The 23,177-nt window shown below is 38.7% G+C and overlaps 1 protein-coding gene across 14 annotated transcripts in view; it reads right to left on the reverse strand.

Annotated features, from left to right (window-relative positions):
* unc13bb (unc-13 homolog Bb (C. elegans)) overlaps positions 1-23,177 on the reverse strand; it is a 52,442-nt gene that overhangs the window by 14,377 nt on the left and 14,888 nt on the right. For 4 of the 14 annotated variants that reach the window (XM_086096166.1, XM_086096165.1, XM_086096164.1 and 1 more), the window contains exons 1-11: positions 12,855-18,482; positions 10,974-11,246; positions 10,786-10,876; positions 5,656-5,702; positions 5,379-5,460; positions 3,741-3,815; positions 3,416-3,635; positions 3,088-3,315; positions 2,837-2,978; positions 2,567-2,736; positions 872-987 (exon numbers count right to left, since the gene is read on the reverse strand). In XM_086096166.1, coding sequence (XP_085952292.1) covers positions 872-987; positions 2,567-2,736; positions 2,837-2,978; positions 3,088-3,315; positions 3,416-3,635; positions 3,741-3,815; positions 5,379-5,460; positions 5,656-5,702; positions 10,786-10,876; positions 10,974-11,246; positions 12,855-18,337 — 6,927 coding nt within the window. In that variant the 5' untranslated portion in view covers positions 18,338-18,482. Of the gene's footprint in view, positions 1-871; positions 988-2,566; positions 2,737-2,836; positions 2,979-3,087; positions 3,316-3,415; positions 3,636-3,740; positions 3,816-5,007; positions 5,461-5,655; positions 5,703-6,555; positions 6,579-6,657; positions 10,766-10,785; positions 10,877-10,973; positions 11,247-12,854; positions 22,458-23,177 lie in introns of those variants that run through there. The other 10 variants (XM_086096176.1, XM_086096174.1, XM_086096172.1 and 7 more) reach the window with 7 other exon arrangements.

Genomic DNA, 23,177 nt, shown 5'->3' on the forward strand with positions numbered 1-23,177 from the left:
TCATCTATGACACTTAAGGCAGCTCGGATGTTTTTGCTTGCTATGGTGTTTTCACATATTGAGTACTGTTTTACAAATTAAACCATTCAAACAAATAGAATTGTGATATAAAAGAGTAATAAAAACAAAACTCGATTTCATACCATCACTGTCATATTCTACAGATGTACAATCTTCTGAGTTTTGATCATTTTAACTAATTTGCTCCCAAAAACGTATAAAAATGCCCTACTCTAAATATTGTCATGGTCCCAAAAAAGTACTTATGCGATTTTTACGTTTTTTTCTTTTATGCTAGCGCATACAAACCGCTTCGATGCAGTCTCTGACCTATGCTTAAAGCAATGGTAGTTAATACAAAAAAAATAGTATAAGAGATCAACCAGGGCCATGTTGCAAAAAAACTATTTTCCCCAGTGTTTTAAACAGATTTGTGAGCAATGATGTAACTTAGCTATATTCTAATGATAATTGCTGCAAAACGGAAACAGGTACAAACATAATTTATTTCCTGATGAAAGAAAATACTAATCTTTCTTTTGGTTGGTTCCGTGTTTGTATAGCAATAGAACACAATATTCTGTGGGCCTTGCAAAATCAGTCAAAATCCAGTAAAACAGGAGGGAGCGAAGGGGGTTTGCTTCAGTGAAAATGGCTGAGAGTGAATGAGTTCAATCATTTAAATTTGCTTGTATGATATATAAAATACTCCACCCCTACTAAGGTAATTTGTAAAGCTGAAATCCACCAATGGCAGAGCCACCAGGTCTGTGATTAGAGGAGACTTAAGTGCTCTACGGACAGTATCCACTTGGCCATTTATATATCATTTAAAATGATTTGATGCGTAGTTAATGAATTACTACATTACCTCATGCAAACAGGTATACTGCACATGGTATGGAGCCACCTTTTCCTCCCCCTTGATCTCCACATTGATTTGGAGGCGGATGGCCCCTGACACGGCTGACTTGTCCGTCCTTTTCTCTGTAATTTAACACAAACTCGGTCATACAAACACATATGTAGTGTCAGGGTCAGACAAAACCTGGGTAACACTCTGCTGCTCAGTCTATTTGCATGACATGTCAGTATCTCAGCTTTGATGGATTTGTTGAGCACGTAGCTACTAATAAAAACTCTCAAATGTACAGATACAGAGGCAGTAGGTTGTATGGATCCGTGTCTGTTCACTGAAGACATTGTAGGCGGAGCGCCTTGCGATTCACCCCTGCTATTTGCTCTGACAGGCTTACTATTAGGGGTAATTCATACATGTCGGTTGAACAGTCCATTTCTAACTCGAGCAGTGCTACTTGATAATCACACATAAGGAGAAGAAGCAACAAGGGTGTGGCATTTTTGGGAGCAGATGATGGAGAAAAAGAAGGGCCACTGAAAAACCTACCAGTATTTTAATAACTTTATTTCTTCCTTTTCCAAAGCTTTAATAAGCACTTAATAATGCAGATGAAATGGCATCATAGAAACAGTGCCCTGCTATTGTAGGTTGGCTGAGTATGTTCATTTCAAAGCTCTGTAGAATGCCTGCTTTCTTGATGGCACATGAGAATCGAATTCCCCTTTTCCATTGTACTGGTTCTTACTCAATACAGCCTGGTTTCACCCTGTGTGGTCGCTTTTCCAGAATTAGAGCCTTGTCTGATTTGAAATACAACTCCCGAAGAGACCATGTTGCAGAGTGCTAGTTGCTGTTTTTTTAAAGAGCAAAACTGTCTGCAAGCACAATAAAGACTCTTTAAGTTTCACAAAATAAAAAGGCCAAGGAAAAGGCAGCGTTTATGCAGAAGAATGTGGAACTTGAGGGACAATCCTTCCTTGGGTGCATAAAAAAGTTTCCCAGTCAACTGAGATGTGCAATGAGGTTCAACAAATGAAGGTGGTAAGGTGGAGAACCTTATAGAAGGTAGCAAGAATGAAACAAATAATAATGTCAGTACGAAGGGTCCATTACAGTATATCTCTTTGCAAATCCATTAGATTATACTGTAGTTTTGTTGCCAGAATTAATACAATGCAAAAAATATGCTATGTATAATGCACTATTAACTTGTTTGCTCCCAAAAACATATAAACGCGTTCTATTTGAATTATTGTCATGGTGTTTTGTTTTGTTTTTAATGCTAGAGCATACAGAAGGCTTTGATGCAGCCTCTGACCTGAAGAGGTCGCTTAAAGCAATGGTAGTTATTGCAAAAAATGGCCAGCAGGTGACAGCAGAGTATAAGAGATCAACCAGGGCCATGTTGCAACAAACTCTTTTCCCTAGTGTTTCTTAACAGGTTTCTGAATAATGATGAAACTTAGCTATATTCTAATGTAAAATGATGCAAAACTGAAACATACAAATATACTTTTCTAATCTTTCTTTTTGTAGGTTCCATGTTTTTATAGCAATAGAACACAACATTCGGTGCGGCTTCAAAATCTGTCAAAATCTAGTAACACAGCCGAGAGCAAAGGGGTTTACTTCAGTGAAAAATGGCTGGGATGAATACATCGAAATGTCATTCATGTTCTTGTTATGTGTAGTAAACAAACTGACCTAGATTGTACCAGACATCCATTTCTCCACTCAGTGTTCGGACTTCAATGATACTCTGGCCAAGGAAATCATCAGATTCCCTCTTAAGACGCTGCTTGACTCTTGACTTGATGTCATCATCCTCATCCCACACGCGCACCTTGATTCTGTCTGACGAGTTGTGGCATTCACTAATAAAAGGTAAATATATAATACATAAATGTTTTTTCTGTTCTTTTAAAGGCTCAAATTCACTTATTTGGCCTGACATCAGATATAATAGCTACTCACAAGTGATACTTCTCCTCCCACACTGGATTAAGGTTACCATAGATAGTCTTGGTTCTCTTCTTTGTCTTGCCCACCTGCACGGTGACATACGGATCACTAGATCCTGTCTTATCCTTTGCCTGAAGTCCTTGGGCACAAACAACTAGGATATTGGAGAAAAAGACAGGTAGCCAAGAATATAATTCAGTATCAATTATTTATATTGCATGAAATATTAAGATCATTTCTGGTTCAAGTATTTATGGGCATACCTGTGATAGTGACCTTGGCAGACCACTTTGACGTACCATCCAGTACGCTCTGTTTGATTGCCTTCATCTGCTGAGAATGGACAGTTTTGCTGATAATGAAGACTTCCCTGATAAGTTCAAAAATTTCAGGTTTGTTCCTTTCCCTGATCTTCATTCTGTCCTTCATTGCCATGATGATATTCTGAGTGCGATCCTCAGCTCCATGTTTAGAACTTTTCTCAGCAGCACCTAATCATGACCCAGTTGAAGAATCTGTGAGGTTCCTGCTACTAAAAATCTTCCCTGAGTGCAGTGTAACCATAGTACAAGTAATGGAAACTGTACTCACGCTGTAGACAGTCAGCATTCAGCAGTTCGTGACACTTTTCATGACACTTGACACCACACTCCGAACAGCGGACACCTTGCCGTGCAATTCCCCACAGCAGCCCCTCACACTCATAACAGTATGTGGGTGTCGTGGCAGTCCACACCTCAAAGTTATGTGGCGTGGTGCATGATATTGGATAGATCAGCGCTTGAAGGGTCTTCTTGTACACATGGTTTTTCTGTTTTGATCCAGTTTTATGAAGGAGTTTAAAAAGAGAAAATAGTCTTGTTAACAAAATGATTGTGTGAACTCTTCACATCAATACAATTTTTGCAGCGCTCACCAGCTCCCCATCCTTGATGGAAGATCGTGCAGCCATCGCAGATGCGATACCCGCCTTACGAGCTTGAACAAGGGACTGGAGAACAGGTAGCAACAGTTATATTTATAAATACATACATCAATAACCCACAACCAAGCCAAACTGTGAGATTTTACTAAAATGGAGGCCATTGTTTTGAGTGATGGGGAAGGTTTAAAAGGGTGGTCAGGAGGTTTGCTTTGTGATTTTCCCAAGGACTTTCCCAATGGTCAAAAAGCCCATGTGAGGAACATTAGTTTAAAGGAACAACTGAAAAGAGGATTACAACAAAGTGTTAAGTTGGATATATAAAACAAACAGCCGCAAGAGTGTTAGATTGTCCAATGTCAGTATAATTTGAGGAAAGATGCAAGCTCATAAACACATTGGCAAAATTGTTGATATGCCATTACAGGGAAAAAATGGTCACTGAAATAACTCAAACTGATAAAAGTAAACTACAAATATACTAAACATTTACTTCTATTCTGGCATTGCACATTATATCTGTTCTAAATGTACAATCAAATATATTTTTCCCCCCCAGTTTTTCATACTCCTGTTAACATAAAGGTGGACAAATGTGGTTACCAAACACAAATGTGGTTGTATCTTTTACTACATTGATACAATAATTTTATAGTAAGAAAACAATGAAGTTATTTGAAGTTAAAATATATATAGTAAACAGTTATATCAACAAACATCAAGTCATAGATTTGTGTTGAGGTAATTTCCCGCCACTATGTGGCATTGGTGTTTCATGTTGAACATTACTGACAGAAACAGTACATTTTATTTTTAATTACAAAGCAATTGGTATTTGGGACATGAAGCAACTTGTGGACTACAGGGCATTTTGTTAATTGGAAAGTATGCATCTTTTAAATCACTTTTATTATTGCTAAATTGTGTTATAGTGGCTTATATAGCATGACACACGCTGTGAATTTTGAGCTATTATACTCACCTGTTGCTGAGACCAAGCTTTCTGACATTCTGAACTATTTTAATTTTTTAAAATAAGGCTACCAACAAGTTTGCATATGTGCAGAGGAGTGGAATTATTTGTAGAAAATTCTTTAGATATAGGAAAGATGCATGCATTAAAAAAAAAAAAAAAAAAAAAATATATATATATATATATATATATATATATATATATATATATATATATATATATATATATATATATATATATACACATACTTAAAAAATCTCCAATTAAAGAGAAAAAAACATGCTGCAGTTATTATAGTTTGAGGCAAGTAGTGTTTTGTTTATCCAACTTGATATTTTACTGGATTCTAAGAACTTACCATAGCCTGACCAGGCAGAGAGAATGCATTCAAGAGAGTTGTGGGGAATAGTTTCAGGTTTAAGAGAGGAGGGAGAGAACAATTAGCAGCTTGCTTTCATATGCGTTTCAATGTTAACACTCTAATCAATCCCAAAACCCCACCACTTAAGTCGCAGCTATTTAAGTTGTGACAAAAGTGGTGGTTTCCCAAATAGAAAGATGAACTCACAAAAACCATGCACTCAAAAGAACAACATGTACAGTATATATACACAACATATACATACACATACATACAACAGAAATATGCTTCTACTCACCACATCGCTAACCAAGGCGATTGGCTTCTTTTTACGAAGGTCTGGCATGCTGTCAATCCCATAAAGCCCTGGTACACCACTGCTTTCAGACAAATAAATAAATAACTAAATACATAAATAAATATATATATAAACAATTTTACGAATGTATAGTTTTTTTGTATAGAAATACAGCAAAACTCTAAAACCCAATGCACAACACACAAAAATATATATAAATAAAATTCACAGAAATGTATGTGAAGAAACCACAATTTTCCATCACTGTTTGACTTACCCTGGTTTTACCCAGGCCTGTCTTACACTGGGTTCATCATGACAAACCTGCAAGATTAAAAACAAATTGAAATTAGACTATTTACGAAGACCACAGCATCCAATTAATTTCTGAGGTGAGAACAGTAATGAAACGTGCATAAGGTTGAGTTTCACCTTTCTGATTTTAGCAGGAATATCATGAAAAAAAGAAATGCAACTGAGTTTAAGCATACTTTTTTTTTTTTTTTTTTTCACACACAGGGATACGTTTAATGATGAAATAAATAATGAAAGACATCTACACAAACTAGACATTTGTTGAAACATTTTATCAAACATAAATTAATCCTTCACAGTCACCAAAATGATTCCACACTTTCAATTCAAAATAACGACCTTGTACAGTGTTATGCATCCATCTTTGCAGAGTCAAAAGTTAATGGTAAAAACAGAGGTAGGCATTTTACAAAATTTTGCTAGTCTGTCATTTGTCAGCTGTTTGTGCAACCCTCCGTCATCGTCGTCAGTGTGTAATTTTTTTTAAGCCAATCCAAACTGAAATTGTCAGTTCATCATTTGACTTTAACCGCACTTCTGTCATCACCACTATTTCAGGACCGACAGACAAAGGTGGGCATTCAGGCAATAATCTCCATCAGTCCGTCAGTCCACCACTCATCAGAAAAACAGGCATCAGTCACTGACGAACAAAAATACACTTCCGTCAAGGCTTAGGCCGTCTTTTTTTATTTTTTATTTTTAAAGCTTCTTGTCATTTGTCAGAAAGACGGGCATCTGTCAGTGACGGACAGTCTGTCAATAGTGACGGAATGCCCACATCTGTGTAAAAATAAAAACATACAGCGCACAAACAAAAAATCCTTTAATTTTAATACGGAGGTGATAGAACTGGAGTAACCTGATGTTCTTCTTGCACCGCCTCTGTGAAGAAAGCAATGAAAATCCCATTATAATTATTTAAAATCAATATTGGTGAGAGTGTAGATAGATAGATAAATACCTATAATATACTTCTCCTGAGATCGGAATCCTTGAGAACCTTGAGATCCAGAAGACTCCTGAGAACCTTGAGTAGACTGGGACAGCCTCTGCTGAGTCTGCCTCTTTTCTCTAAGAATGAGCTGGAAATTAGCTATGCGTGCTTTGTGATTGGCATCAATAGGTTTTCCAATCTCCTCAACAATGTTGTTTTCACGAGGAGAATTGAAGGATACTTCATCTGAACTGGGCAATGCATCCAATGGACTTTCAACCTGCACCACTGGGCAATAATGTGGCTTAAGATAAAGCCCAGGCATTTCCGAATTAGTTTGGCAGTCTTCTTTGCTTGGTAAAATGTCTGTATCACTTTTGTTAGTTACAGTTGACAGAGAGTGGTCAGCCTCTTGATGTAATGCTTGAGCTGAACATGACTGTTTCTCAAATCTCTCGCCATAATCCATGCAGGCTGAGGCCCCACTGTCATCCTTGGTGGGGATACATGAAGTGTGATTGCTGGACACTCCCTCTGTATGACAGGCAGTGATGATCGCCTCTGTCGCTTCATCTGTGTGTGTAATCAGGGACGGAGATGCTTCTGTGATATCACTTTGAAAATCGTCAGGTTTGCACCCATCAAAGTTTTTCAAAGCCCCCTTTAAAGAAGACCTGAAACTGAGTACAGCCTTGCTAAAAGTTGTAATATCAAAACCTACTCTGGAAGAAATTTCTACAGAATGTTGTGAAATAGATTCTCCTCCATCATCTCTTGAGATGTTGTGATCTGTCCAGTCCCTATCCAAACTCTCTGCTGATCCCAGTTCAAGAGTGCCACCAGATGATGGATCATCATCGCACAGTGAATGAGGATCCAGGCAGCTACCATCACAGTCTGTCAGCAATGCAGTGGAGTAACTCCCACTTACGGAGGAACACATGCCCTCTACATTTGCACAGGGATCCATGTTGTCATACCCAGAACTCTGTGAGTAGGGGTACTTAACGGGACACACGCATGCCAAATCTTTTTCATCCTTCTGTAGTCTTTGGCTTCTGTTGTACAAACTAGGAGAACATGACAGAGAGTTGTAAGGAATTCCAAAAAGTAACGAGAGGTGTTCGGAACTAGTGTGTGAAGAATGAACTGGTGTGCTGCTTTGTGTCTCTGTACAACAGTAGTCCCAAACATGTAGTTCACTGTTTGCACAGGATATTTCACCCTCACTCCAACCACCCTCTTCACACATACTGAACTGTTGATAATCAGAAGGCCACCTGCCCTTCTCCGGGTCAAGACAAATAATTCCTGTATCTGAGCAGTGACATGATGACAAAGAGTGGTTGCTTTGGTAGTTTTCTTGGGTTTGATGAAGACATAAAAGCTCTTGTTTTGAAGCACAAACCACCTGTACATTTGAGCTTTGCAATGCATTCTCTTGGATTGGCTGTTGGTTCGACTGGTGGGTAATTTGACTGACAGTCAATTGCTTGGAAGCTCCGTGAGATGGTAAACCCTCAGAAATATCTCCATGTTTATTCCAATCAGACAGTTGAGTAATGTTTCTCATGACAGGTGACGTTACAGCGTTCTGTCTTCCTAGGCTTCCTCGCCTGGTTGTGTGAGTTTGAGAAACTGGATTACAGTGAGGTGCAGCTGAAGCTCCAGAGTATAACTCTCCAATTTCGGTTAGCGCTGCATCAACACAACAAGACACTTCATCCACTGAGCCTCGTACAGATGTTAGATACTGCCTTAGGTCTGATATTTCCTCCTGGATCTTATTTATGCCTTTAAGCTCTTTCAGGATATGATCCACTACATTATTAGAGCCTTGCTCCTCATCCTGTTTAGTATCTTCATTATGGATCATTTTAATCATCTGGGGTTTAGCATGCGCCACAGCAGAAACCCCAGATTCACAATCAGAACAGCTGTTTAGTTGATTGGACTCCAGTCTATAGTTTTCTTCTTGTTGCACCATGGTTGATTGCGGAAGTACATACACTTCCTGTATGTGCTCATCTTGTCCATCGAGGCGTCCTTTGGGGAACATCTCAAAGTAACACTCTTGATTAGGTATTTCCATTTATAGGAAAAAAATAAGTTGATTCCCCAGTAATAAACCCTCAGATTGGTGAAACCAATCATCTTCTGGTATCTGGCAATATCAGAAAAAAGAGAATTAGTTTTATGATTATTGGCAAAAATAGACTCTGAATCACTTGATAGCAAAAATAAAATTACTTTTCCTTAAGAAAATATAAATTAAAGCCATACTTTTTTATTATTATTCATTTAAATTTAATGTTATAATTGGTTTATTGGACTGCATAGAACAGGATTCCCAAACTTAAGATTATGAACCAAAATGAGTCAATGTAATTGTGTCGTCATATTAAGTCAGATGCTGTTAGCTGTTTTGTTCATCATCAACAAGCTTAGCTTTACCAAATTAGGGTCATGACATTTAAACAAACTAACAAAAGAAACCCTAGTGTAGACAATATACAATATTCTTCCCTGCAGTGTACAGCTACTCTGTCTATAAGGCTAACAACTTGCACGCAGCTGCTTTGATCGCTGTAATTGCAACACTTTGGGAAGACAGCAATTAGATTAGACAGGTCAAATCTCTGTTCTTTTTGCCATGTCCTGTTTCAACTAAACCAGCTGCTCTACCGGATTGCTCTGGTCCAACCCTTTCTAGATACCACAGTTAACACTGTTCAGCACAAAAGTAAAAACATATATATTTATTTGACTGCATTATATATTTATTTTCAATTAGCAAACTTACTTAAGCATATCAAATTTTGAATGCTAATTAATGTACATGTCCATTGATTCATGTTCTGCTGACCAATGTTCTGTCTACAGCCTAAAAATAACAGCTTACACTGTATTAAACAGTAACAATTAACATGCTACAGATAATAAATAAAACATGTCTCATTCAGTAATACATATCTTCTATTACTGAATTTAGCTATATAGCTGTAAAAAATACATATATATAAAAAAATTAATACAAAATCTTACCTTGTAGTAGGAGAGGGAAAATAAAACGAAGAAGAATCACAATCAGCATCGTCACGCCTAATTCATTTAATTGATGTGACTGTATCCTCCACAGGTGTACAATGAATTTGTGCTGTGCCTGATTTCAAGAAAATTCTTTAACTTGTTGATGACTGAGGTTCCTCATTGGTACCACTGGAGTGTTAAGTTAGACAAATGAGGGGAAGCATCACATGATAATGTTGCTATCCCAACCCCCCCTTTTGCATGCTCTCTCTGCTTTCTCACTCCCTCTGGCAGCGCAATTCACCACAAAGATGATTTGAGGCGGTACGTGTGTCGATTCTTAGCTTCATCATGTCTCACTGTATTATTTGTAATTTAATTTTGATGATGCCATAATTGGAGTACAATACAATCTATTTATATACTGTAGGTTTTTTTTTTTACCTGCCAAGTCACAACCCACATTTATTCCAGTTATATAAAAGTGTATTGTTCAAAAACGGCCTTGGCAAAGATTTATGTAATAATATTTTTTAAACATACTACTATGTATGCCCAAACGTTCACAATGCATTTCAGATTATTAAGAAACTGAGGATGAACATGACAACTTCTTATAGTGAAATGAAAATATCAAAATTGAAGCCAAAATGTAGTTATCTTGCCACTGATCTCTCTCTCTCTCTCTTTGTCTTTTCAGTAAATAAACAAAATCAACGATGCAGACAACAGTGCAACAGTATCAGCATGAACATTCTGAATTACTATGATATTAGAACAAGAAGATCACTTTTTAGTGTTTTTGCTCTCTCCGTGCTGCACTGATATTCATGTTGACCTGCATTTGACACACTACGAAAAGCATATCATTAGCCTTGACACCCGCTAGCCAGAGGCTGAGCTGCACTGTATTTGTTTACAGATATGTGTGGCTATATAGAAAAGTGAGTGCTTGAATTTTCCCTTGAGAAATTATGAGTAATATATGTAGTATATATATTCATATACAAGTATAGAAAATGGATTAAAGAAAAAGTATAACCTACTTCCAGTATGAATAATGATGTAAGAATGATAACATACTGATAACTTTAAGGAGAACATGAGGGGGAAAAAACTGCATACCTCTCGTAGCTGAACTCTGACTTTATTGATAGCCTTCAGCCAACGAACTCTGGATGGAGAAAATGGTAATGGTGGCCCTTCATCATGAAACCTAGGACACATGAATTTATGAGCATCACTGAGAGATATTACAAAACAAGTGTGTTTTTTAGGTATTCGTAAGACATTTTTGTTAAAGAAATCTGTACCTTTGAAGCTTAGACATGTTCTCTGTTGGAGTTTCATTTTGCAAGCTTTTTCTCGTGTCGAAGGACGGCTGAGGTGTAACCTTCTCACCAACAAGAGACTGCCCATTTGTTGTGACATGTCCATTTGTGGAGGGATAGAAGCTCGTGCTGTGATAGGAGTGGAAGGATTCTTCGATTTCTGACCCTCCAGTGCTTTCGTGACCGATCTCACTCAGTTGAGAGCTGGTCTGACTCAGGTTTCCTGATGACCCAAGGTGACTACTTTCTGCTGGACTAAATTTGATAAAAAGAGAGAAATAATGAGTTTCAGAATTATTTTGAGCAAATCAAAATTATTTCTAAATAATATTTTGCGATTTCTGCATATTTTGAATCTAGCTTTTCTAGCTGAGTTAGATAAGTGGGGATTTTTTATTTCTATTTTTTAAGCATGTTAAGTACAGATTTTCAATGTTGTTCAAACAATGGCCAAATAAATGAATTTGGAACAAAGTTGTGATGAGTGAGCCCCACTGATCTACTAACAATTATTTGATATCCTACTTTATCATGGTCTATTTTGCTTGGCTTGCTTAATAATCTTTCTAAATACTAAAACATGTGTTGTGTATATATGCACAACACACAACCTAAAAAGATACCAAACCTTGAAGGGAGATTGTGGCATGTTGGAAAATATTGAAATATGAAAATTAAAGATACATTAGCACATGCATCTAAGTTTGATCTTACAGATGTAGATGTTATGCAGTAGATGTAATGTTGAAATTCTAGAATATTCTATAACTCATACTTAAGTAATCATTATTAATTCATTGAGAATGAAATATGCATATGTGCAATTAATGTATCATTTGTATATGTCTGTGTAATTATAAATCTGAACTTGAGAGTTAATTATTAATATTAACGAGTATATTATATTTATACACAAGTGGTATAAACAAAAATGCACACAAATGAAATAGGAAAACGCAAAACCAAACTGATGCACATATACTATGGATTATGAATATGAAAAACAAAACACATTTCCATGCTCAAACACATTTTATGTAAAGAAGCAGCAAGCAATTAACAGCAAATGATATGAGACAGAAACCTTTTGTTTGCGTAAGCAATTCTATAGAAGCCCATAAAGAGATGAACGTCAGTTTATAATAAATGATAAGAAACAATTGCAATAGAAAACGTATGTAAATTTATGGTTGATTTTGTCCTCTAATATTTTCAAGCAATAAGCACAATTAATGAAAGATGTATCAATACACAGTGCTTCAAATGTTTTTTTTAACTATTCATTTTAGAGTGTTGCAAAGTAACATATGCTAATACTAGTAGAAAATGGTAGCCAAATTAAGGCCTAAAGTAGCCGATTATTCATAAACCTTGCTGAATCAATGCGACAAAATTCACGGGCTAGTAACACTAGTAAAAAAATAAAATGTAAAATTAAACAATTAAATAGCAAGTAACTGTGGCCTATTATAAATAGGTTACAGAATATTTTATACTAACCCTAAGGTGACAGGAAATAATTAAAATAGAAGAAGAAAAAGAAGAAGAAATTTTAACTTTGCATTCTCTCACAATATTTGTGAGGTAGCGTGACGACTTTTTTTTTCTTCCGAGTTACCTCTGGGGCTCATATTATACTGTTCACAAACACTAAATGAAGTAATATGTGTTTGAACTTGGAATCATGTTTTATAATGATATGAATGGATATTTACTGTACAATGAAACAAAGGCTAGTAGTAGGGAGTAGGGAGGGTTGGAAAGCTGAAACTTTAATTAATTAATTTATTTATTTTGGGGGGGGGGGGTGTAATTGCATCATAAATGGTAAGGAACAATGCCATTTATAATGCTTTTACTAGCCTTTTTGTATTCAATAGATCCCTCTTAGATGGGTTGTCCAACGGTTCTTCATTGGTAGTACCTGCAGAAGGGTTTGTTTCTACAAGCATTTTGGTATCTTTTAAGGTCAAGGAGGCTGAGGAATCTAGTTCAGGGGTGGAAATGCATATCTGCGGTTTGGCTACCTCGTCTTTGGAACCTACCAAATCAGTTTTTGAGGCATCAGATGTGGAAACATTTTGCACCTGGTGTGTTTCACCACTTGTTGGCTTGCTAATATTCTTTGGTTGAGATGTTATTACTTGGGGAGCAGCTTGCTTTTGTGGCTCTGTTTGCCAGGGAAATCCCATCTTTGTCCGAAATATTGAAGGAGTAGTAGTTTTTTCCTCTTGAAATAAGCCTCCAGATAATGTTTTTAATCCTGAAAAAAGAGAACTGCATGCTTCTGTTTGAGGACCTGCTGAAGCAGCAGATGTCATTGCTGGCGAAAATAAAGATCCAAGTGATTTTCCTGCATCACTCGGTGTTGATATGAAACCGAACAATGTTGTAGTTTGAGATGCTTCTTTTTGCAAATTATCAACAGGGAGAGCTGTATTATTTTTTGGGACAGATTTGTCATCTTCACATGTAGCCTGTTCCTTAGTGAGGATGGGTTTTTCAAGAATGACATTTTCCTCAACAGTTGACATTTCCTTTTTAATGCCATCTATTTGAGCAATGAGATCACCTTTACTTGTGGTAATATTTGTGTCTGGAAGAGCAGTCTCATGTGACACTACACTATTACTTGTCATGATGCTAGATTTCTCCTGAGTGCAATCTGTTTTATTAGAGTCCACCACTTTATTTGAATCTGTCAGGGTACCATTTGGTGCCAAATTGTCACGTGTGACATGCGGTTGTGGGGTAGTAATAGTTTTTGGCTCCTGTTCACTTGGCAGTGATTCAGGTGGCTTTGGCTGCTGTCCCATTCCTCTTAATGTAGCCCCACCATTACCCCCAGGAGTTGCCGTTGTCTGTGATCCTGCAGTCTGGGCAGTGAGTCCGCCAAACATTCCTCCGAGGAAAGAACCACCTGACTGAGCTGCTGTGGCAGTCCCTCCAAATAGCCCGCCCAGTAGTGGCCCACCAGTCTTTGGAACATTTGGCTTTGCAGTGGATTGTCCTCCGAACATTCCAAAAAGTGACCCTCCAGGAGAGGGTACAGACTGAGGACCAGCCCCCTTGTTTAAATTTCCGAATACATTTCCACCTGAGTGGGGAGGTCCTGACTGAGTGTTAGAACCTCCAAAAATACTCCCGAGTAGTGAAGCTCCGGGTTGGCTAGCAGCAGATTGGGATGCTGATCCTCCCAGTCCAAAAAGTGAGCTTCTCTCTTGAGGCTGAGGAGCTGCATCGGTGGACACTATTGGTTTAAAAAGTGAGGACATAAAGCCTGTGACTGTATCCGTTGATGAATTACCAACATATTTGTCCGCCGCTGGTGTCTTTTGTTGTACCTCAACAACGGATGTGGGTACCATCTCTTCTTCATTATTAGGTGGTGGCTTATCTTGAGTAAACTTATCTATTGTAATCGTTGTTCCTGCAGGTTCTTGCACTGGAATAGTAGTTTCATATTCAGCATCATTGTCTGCTATGACTGCTTTGACTGTTTTATCACAATGGTCATCTATGTTGCCTTCTACTGGAAGCAGGCCTGTACTGGCAGCTTTTTGTAATGTTTCTGGCTGTTCTTCGCTTTGAGGGACAATGGCAATTGTAGAAGATTCTTGACCAGCTGGAGCCGAGACTGTGTTATTGTCATGAAATGTTTTTTGTATGAAAGATGCACTTAAAGTAGGTTCAGAAAGAGTAGTGGTTTTATTGCTATCATTTAACTTTTGTGTAGCTGTGGGTGTGGATGACGCAGGTAAAACAGAATCTTCAAACGTTGAAAGCAAACTTTTATCAGGCAATTCAGCTGGGATTAAGGCTTCAGGTAAATTTTGAGGTGTCTGTGCAGTAGCTGATGTTCCCAGAATACCTCCCACTACAGAGCTACTCCTTTCAGGTACAATAGTTTGTGTGCTAGCCCCACCAAATAGTCCACCTAATACCCCACTAGCCTGTGTTGCTGTGGTTGACGCTGCTGGAGCTCCGAATATGCCAGCTAAGATAGACCCTCCAGTCTGAGATCCACCTGTCCGAGTAGCAGACCCACCAAATAAGCCTCCAATTAAGGATTCCCCTGCTTGAGTTCCTGCTGTCTGAGGAACAGAACCCCCATTCTTTGTGGGTGCAGTCTGCACAGTAGACTGCTGACTAGGCCCTCCAAATAAACCACCTAGTAATGATCCTACAGGTTGAGGACTAGATGTTTGGGGTGAAGAGCCTCCAAACATAGCCCCTAATAGAGAACCTCCAGACTGAGATCCGGGTCGAGGCGAGGAGGTTCCAAACACAGAAAATATACTTTTAGCTTGCGCATCTTTAGGCTCTGTTGGCGTTTTCAATGTAGGAGCTGGACCTTTTTGGCTGTCACTAGTAGTTTCACTAATAGGCCCCGAAAATAATGAAAGCAAGCCTTTTACTGGATTGTCTGAAATGAATTCTGTTTTTGAAGATGCCTGATCTGGTTCCTTGACCATAGACAAATGGTCTATAGCTGTTGGTTTCTCAAGGGGAGGAAGATCTTCAAGTGTACTATTTGTGGTTATTTTCTTTGGAACAGCTATACATTCAGAATTTGGTTCTGTTGGTGAAATATCGGTGCATTTAACTTCAGAAGCAGAACTTGAAGTGGTTTGATGCAAAGTTGTATTCCTAGTAATAGACTGGAGTTCTCTTGTGTCCATTGTTTCATTCCTTCCTGAATGTTCATTTGAAACTTCACTCATATGTTCTTGAATGACAATGCTGGACACAGATGTGCTTTGGAAAGACTGTGGTGGCTCTTTGCTAGCAGAAGTAACGGTAGGTGACAATTTAGGAGTTGACTGTGTAGGTGCTCCAAAGTCTGACACAACAGAGGGTACGGTTTTACGAGGTTCTTTGGATAGTGTTTGCGAGGAATTGGGGGAACTAAACATGGAGAACAATGATTTTTTGGGACCTTCACTTGAGGTAGACAACCCACCCAATATCCCACCCAGGACAGATGTGGCATGTTGCTCTTGTGTTTGAGGCTGGTGTTTTGACTGTGTTTGGGCACCTTTTTGTTGTTGGGCTTGTGGTTGAGCTATTTTTTGATGTGCAGATGAGGTCGTTGGGGACTGGGCTGGAGGGGGACTAGGATCGCTAAATATTGAAAACAGACCCTTCACTGGGTTTTCGGTTGAGCTTGACGATCGAGAAATGATTCCCCCTAGAAGAGAGGTTTGAGATTGAGACTGTTGAGTATTTGTACCACCAAACAATGAAAAGAACCCTGATGTCTGCTGATCTTTCGGAAGATCATTTTTCTGTTGTGGCACGTCATCCTTGGTCTCTGTTTGAGAAGGAGGGGATGAGGACTGTGAGCCCCCAAACATTGTTAATAAACCTTTACCAGATTGTTCGATTTGCGGATAATGTGGAGTGGTGTTTGGTGCATTTGCTTGAGAAGGCCCAGTGCTAGGTGTAGATTGTGCTGGATTTGAGCCAGTTAACACTGAGAATAAACTTTTACCGAATGACTCTTCTTGTGGCGCTGTAGATGATTTGGTTGTTTGAGTTGTAGGTCCAGAATGTGTTGCTGCTGTTGTTCCTGTTAGAATTTCTCCAATTGAAAATCCAAACAGTCCACCAGAGGATTTTGTTTTGTTTTCTTGTGTCTGTCCAGCAATTGATGCAGGTTCCGACTGGGTTACAACAGTGCCCTTGGCAGTGGAACACAATGCTTCAGATTTTTGGGAAAGGCCTTTTTCTGGCCCAGGTGTACCACTTTGGTTCAGTGTTTGTTGTCTCTGTATACCCTTAGGTCTGGCTGTGGTTTGCCTGGGTATATCCTTTTTCTGTGGTGGAGAGGGGTCCGTATTAAATAAGCTGCTAATTGATCCAAATATATTTGATACTCCTGTAGGCTCTTTATCTGTGCCAGCACTTGCTTGTATAGAAGCAGCGTTTCCAGTTTTGTTTTGCTGATTCACAGATGTCAGAGTCTGTGAAACCTTCTGTGACTCTTGCTTGGGTTCCTCTATTCCAACTGCAGATTTGAGAAAGTTCATGAACCCTGGTTGCTCAGAGATTTTTTCAACCGTTATATCCACTGGTGTATCAGTGACAAGTTGAGGGAGCCCCTCTTTAATTTGAGATTCTTTGGATCCCAATGGCACTTTTGCAATTTCTGTTGGGGTCTGTCGTGGCAATCTAGGTTTCTGTGAATTGGTATGAGATTGTTTTGGGGGATTGGTCACTTGATTTGTTGTTGAAAATGCGGGCAGATATTTTGTGGGACTTTCCGATGTACTGTCTTCTTTGATGATCTTTGCCTTCAAACTTTGTAAGCCAGACGAAAACACATTTTTAGAATGTTTATCAGCTGCATGATCAGGAGCCCTTTGATTACTGGACGATAAGCTAGTTTTGATTGATTGAACTGTAGTACTTTTGCCCACAACAGATGAGATTAGGGACGAAATCTTTCTGGCCTGACGATTTGGTTGTGCATCTCCTGGAGCCACTCTCTTCCTCCAGTCTTCTTCTGACACATCATCAACATGTTTCACAGTAACACCAGTGGATGGATGACGTTGTTGGCTAGGCTGGTAACAGTTGTAAAGTATCTGCTGATTCGTTCTTGCAGACGCAGAAGAATTCAAGGAAACGGCAACCTTTTGAGCAAGAAATGTTCTATTTACTTGGCTATTCCACTGAGGACATGATTGTCCCTGATTGTCTTTATTATGACAGGAAAGGTCAATGACATACTTGCATTGATCTTCTGACATGCAGTTGGGTTGCCTTGGATCCATACGAACTTTGTTTAATGTGTAAGAAGTGAAATCTACACCTTGCTGCTCTGGTGACAAAAAGGAATTTTCAAACATTTGAGCAAACTGCTCAAGATTTAGGTTCATGATCTGATTTCCTTTTCTGTACGCAGCAGACAAATCTAAAGGGGCATTAAGAAGTTGAGATTCATTGAGATCTTGACCAGGCAACCACAGAAGCTCATCCTCATTATATAGTGGGATTTTGAAGCCACACACTAAAACCATTTCATTGAAAAGCACAGCACTGGGAAAGCTATTACATGCTTGTGTATTTCCCAAAGAATTATCTTCAGGAGCACATGCATAAACATATTCACCCGCTGAATCTGTGAGCAAGGCATAAATGTACTCATGGTCAGTATAAACAAAGTAACCACAGTCACCATCTTCAGCTGGCCACCACATTCCTTGCTCCAAAAGTGCAAGCCACTGCTGATACCATTCTGTTTCTTCCAGGTATATTGAATCATCCATGTCATGATTCACATTTGAGGGATATTTTGAATATTTCAACTGACTGAAATTAGAATGACTTAGCTGGGTCATGTTATTATCTATACCATGGTGCCAGTTAGCCGAGTAAGACAAGCTCGGTGCAGTCTCCTCATAATAACCTTCATGATATGCAATTCCATTCAAGCTGTAAGTGCTGCTGTCATTACATGAATGCCATTTCCCCAGTGTTGCTGTACTGGGTTTAGTTGTTAAGTTCAAGATTCCCTGTTCACTGGATGAATGCTGTAGGTTTCCTAGCTCTTCATGGCTATTCCAGAATTTCTGTGGGTAAGAACACTCATTCCTGTTCTCACTAAAACAATACGGCTCAATTTTGTCATCATGACAAATATCACCTTGCCAGGTGGTAGATGAAGTAAGTGGCTTATTGACCTTTGGAGTACTGTAGCCAAGAGGAACCGCTTGCAATGACACATTTTCATAGCTCTGAGCATAACCGGAGTCCTCTCCTTGGAATTGAGAATTCAAAGATTCATTCTGAAACTGCTGCCATATTGTACTTCCATGGATCCACTGGTTTTCATCATAGGAGGGACTTATTTGATAAGGAGAAAGTTGTCCATAATAAATGTTTTGGATTGTTGGTTCACACAATGAGGGCATGCTTCCACAAAAATATGGTTGAACGGTCTTTACTGAGCAATTTGCATAAGAGTGAGAGCAATATAATTGAGGTAAATTACCGGCACTCAATGATGAGTATGTTGCATGACTCTGAAGTGATCTGGCAAAAGTCATTGATGTTCTTAAGTCTAGACTATCTGAATCAATTGACACAGGTGCACTTTTGAAATCGTGCCTGCTTGGTTTTGGAAATAAATAATTTGGACTATTAATTTGGCTGACATTTCTCCCAGAATGCATCGTCAATCTAGATGAGGGATAAGATTCCCCGGTACTCTGGCTTGATACATCATGCTGTGGATGGCCAATAGATTCCATGGGAACATTTTCAACTACAGAAAAAAAGCTTTGCTGTGCATTTTGTAGTGTTTTCGTCTCACTGTTAGTGTAGGTTTGTGAAGATTTCTGACTATTTTTCAAATGTGGCAGTGCCTGTGGTGATGTCTTATTTTGGACTGCATATTTGTGATCCTTTTGAGGTAACAGTTGCTCTATTGAGGTATGACAGGTTGTGTCATGGTGCTTAGATGGTTTTGTTAACTTGTTAAACAAATCTGAGAGCATTCCAGATTGATTTGCTGTCTCTTTCTCTTGGCTATTTTCCACAATCGGTTGCTGTGTCACCAGCATTTTGGAATGTTGGTGAATCTTTTTTGGTGTGGAGGACTTCAATGTTTTAAAAGAACCACCTGCTTGAATATTTTCTTTTGACTGATCTTGTGGTTGATTTTGTTCTGACTTTTGAATGTTTCTTTCTTGAGCTTGTTCAATGCTTGCTATACTTTGGACAATGCCATGAGGTTGGCTTGATGAGGGGTGTTGTGTGTTTATGCTATCAGCAGACGCAAATTTAAAAAGACCTGAAAAGAGACCATCTTGTTTGGATGGCAGTTGCTTAACTGGAACCGTTCGTTGTCGAGGAAACCTTGACTTACTTGTTTCCTGTTGGGCATTTTGTCTTGCTGTTTGATTGTTGAGGTCTCTTCCTTGATTTGGGCTTTGCATGTCAAGCTGGGTCAAATTGCATTGAACATAGTTTTGCTTTTGAACTGATGGGCAGCTCAAATCTCTCTCTTCTGATGCAAATGTTAGCAACCCAGCTAACGTTTTTTGCTTAGCTTCACCGGAAGTACTGTGTTCATCTTCGGAAAGGCATGCGTTTTGTGCTACGTTTTCTGTTGATGAAAACCTCAGTAAACCAGAGAGAAGCCCTCCTCTCTTTGATGATGTTTGTTGTTGTGGGGGGATGTGAATAGAGATATCTGGGGAAACACTACTTTTGGTCGGTTGGATATTACGTGAAACCTGCTGTAGCATATTGTCTGACAGGTCACCACTTGTATCAAGCATTTGTACTTGCTTCGTCTGAGTACAGCTCATAGAGGAATCTTCAAGGGCGCTCCCCTTAAAAAACCCTGACAAAAAACTTTGATTTGGAGCTTGCTGTTGCATCCGATTATGTGTTTCCGTTGTTTTCAGATTTGATGCATGTTCTGGATGTGAGCTGGGTGACACATTGTGCTTCTGATATGGAGGGTTAGTATTAGTATTAGGGGTTGAGCCAGGGGGTGCATAAGAAGGGCTAAAAATGCTAGAGAACCATCCTTTTTCTGTGCTTTTCTGTAGTGTGGCAGATTTTTGCGAAAAGGCATTGGAGGATACAGAAGTTGATTGTTGCCGTGATTGCTCTGGATTCTTTGGATTTCCAAGGGTAAATACATCTTCGCTGGATGTGAACTTCAAAAATCCAGAAAACACCCCTCCTTCTGTTTTTCGTTGTTCCCGAGTTGAGACATTTTCAGAGGATACCGAAGGTGGTTTAAGCTTAGTATTTGATAATGGATCATTAAATTGTTTCTCAAGTACTGGCTCCTCAGATGATCTAAATATTGGATATACTGCCACAGGTGATGCTTCGTGAGCTGGGATGTGGGGGAAAGGCGTGATTAGTGAACTAATTGACTTTCTTAGATTGAAGAAATTGGTGCTTTCTGATTGTACTTCACCATTAGGTTTTGCAGAGCCAGTAAAAGATGCACTGTCTTTGTTTGGTTTGCCTTGCATAGGAGGTTTATCTTGATAAACAATATTCTGATCAAAATGTGAATCACTATGATAAGATGTTGGCTTTGGCTGTTCTTTATGTTCATCTGAGTTATTAACATCTCCTGATGAAAACAGCTTTAAAGGATTTAACTTTTCCAAAACCGACTTTCCTGGAGCTTGAGGTTTGGTTCCAACTCCCAGCTTGTGAGCCATTACACCAGGAGTACTTGCACAAGCTCTGTCATCTTCACTTTGTAACTTGCAGGATGGTTGTGAAGGCAAAGTGAACACATTTTCAGGGGACATTTCTACAGGAGATACAACAGCTACAGGAGTAGAGCTGTTGGATTTAGGAATAAAGGACAGCAGTTTTGTTATGCCAGACTGTGGCGGATGCACAGTAGATGGTTTGGTATCAACGGCAGACTGTTTGGGTCCCCCACCAACTTTGTCTGTTAGATTACTGAATAAGGAGCTCATAGCATTTTTTACACCTGAAATTCCAGAGGGCGTGTGTGATTGACTTTCTCCTCTAGGATCCCTTAAACTGTTGTGGTCATCTCCAGTAGAATCTGTTTTGTTGCTTCCTTGAGATGATAGCCTTGATTTGCTTGATTTAGGAAGAGAACCATATTTGCTAATTTCCTCTTCTTTCTCAGCAAGATATTCAGAAACAGTTTCAACTAGACACTGTAGCTCATCCATTGGGTCAACATATTCGTCGCTAGGTTCTTCTACAGGTGAAAGCACTGCTTCAGGTACCCATCTACCAGTTTTAGGTTTTCTGCACTTTTCCTGAAGACCCTGATAATCGTCCATGTCGCTACCATAGGAGAAAGTTTTGTCTCGATTGCGTCTTGTAATTATTGTGGGCATTTCTTCTGCAGAAAAAGGAACATCATCAAAATCTTGAAAACAATCGTGATGGTCTCCAGAATACATAGAATCAAAATCATACAGTGATTGCATCCTGGTATCTTGCTCCTTTTTGTAAGCCACATAATTTTCTAAGGTGACATCCAGCTCATTTTTAGCCCACATTCTTGTCCTATAAAGAAGGCCATTTTGGTATTGCTGGGGACAGGATGTCATGCGCTGCCCCTCTTCCTGCATCATGAACATATCCCCTCTTTCAACACAGAGCATCCCAAGATCTGGGGGGAAAGCCTCTTTGCCCAATTTGTGTGTCTCTCTATTGAGAAAACCTCCTGTGTCTCGGATTTTTTTCTTTCTTCGGCGATCTATCGTGTCATAGACTTCAGGATAGATTCCAGGCACACAACCAATTTGCTGAGTATTTTGAAGGGCTGAGATTGTTGGTTCAAGGTAAGGCTTTGCCTTTTGAGCAGTATTTTCTTGATCATCTAAAAAGTCACTCAGCTGAGGCTTTCCTCGCCTTTTGTATTTGCTTTCCCATTCGTCACAACCCATGCCAGAATCTACAGGTATAATTCTGACTCGTCCTTTTTCATTAAGTGATCTAATTTAGTTTGAAGTGATTATATTTTAACGAAAACATTAGGAAGGAGGGAAAGAGAAAAGAACAGAAAAGAAGAAGCAGAACAAGAAACAAAGCAAGCAAAGAAAATATGTTTGTCAGTTTTAAAAATGAAACAAACATTTAATGCAAAAGTGATGACAGGTTCTGATGCAAAAAACAAAACTACCTGTATTAATCTTTTAAATAGAATTAGTATAGATTACACCAACTGATGCACAAGGCTGGTTTAAAGAATTGTTAGAAAAAGTATTGTTATTGCACAGTAATTCAGAAGCATGGAACTGCCAATGTGGAGTAAACATTTTTGACAGGCGAGTACATTCGAACATACCGGTACTAAAAAAAAAAAAATGTTTTAAACATACTCGAGAGTAAGTTTGAACATATTTGTAGGCTAAATGCTACAAACATAGCTTATTTTTCCCATAATGCCACGTAGTTTTACTTGCGCATTGCATTATGGGGAAAAATGCAAAATCTAAATCAGGCATTGCAAACATAATAAATAAATAATAAAAATAATAAATATAAATAATACAAGTTACGAATGAACAATGTTTTTGACTTGATTTAGGAGCGAATTGTTATAATGTGCCCCAAATATTTAAAAAAAGCTTTTTTTTCCACTCACAAATGTGCAAGTAATTAAGGGAAATAATGCTATGTTTATAGCATTTAGCCTACAAGTACGTTCAAACG

This window comes from Leptonotus elevatus, chromosome 15, assembly GCF_054856555.1.
Source record: "Leptonotus elevatus isolate MCC_2025b chromosome 15, RoL_Lele_1.0, whole genome shotgun sequence".
Classification (NCBI taxonomy): Eukaryota; Metazoa; Chordata; class Actinopteri; order Syngnathiformes; family Syngnathidae; genus Leptonotus; species Leptonotus elevatus.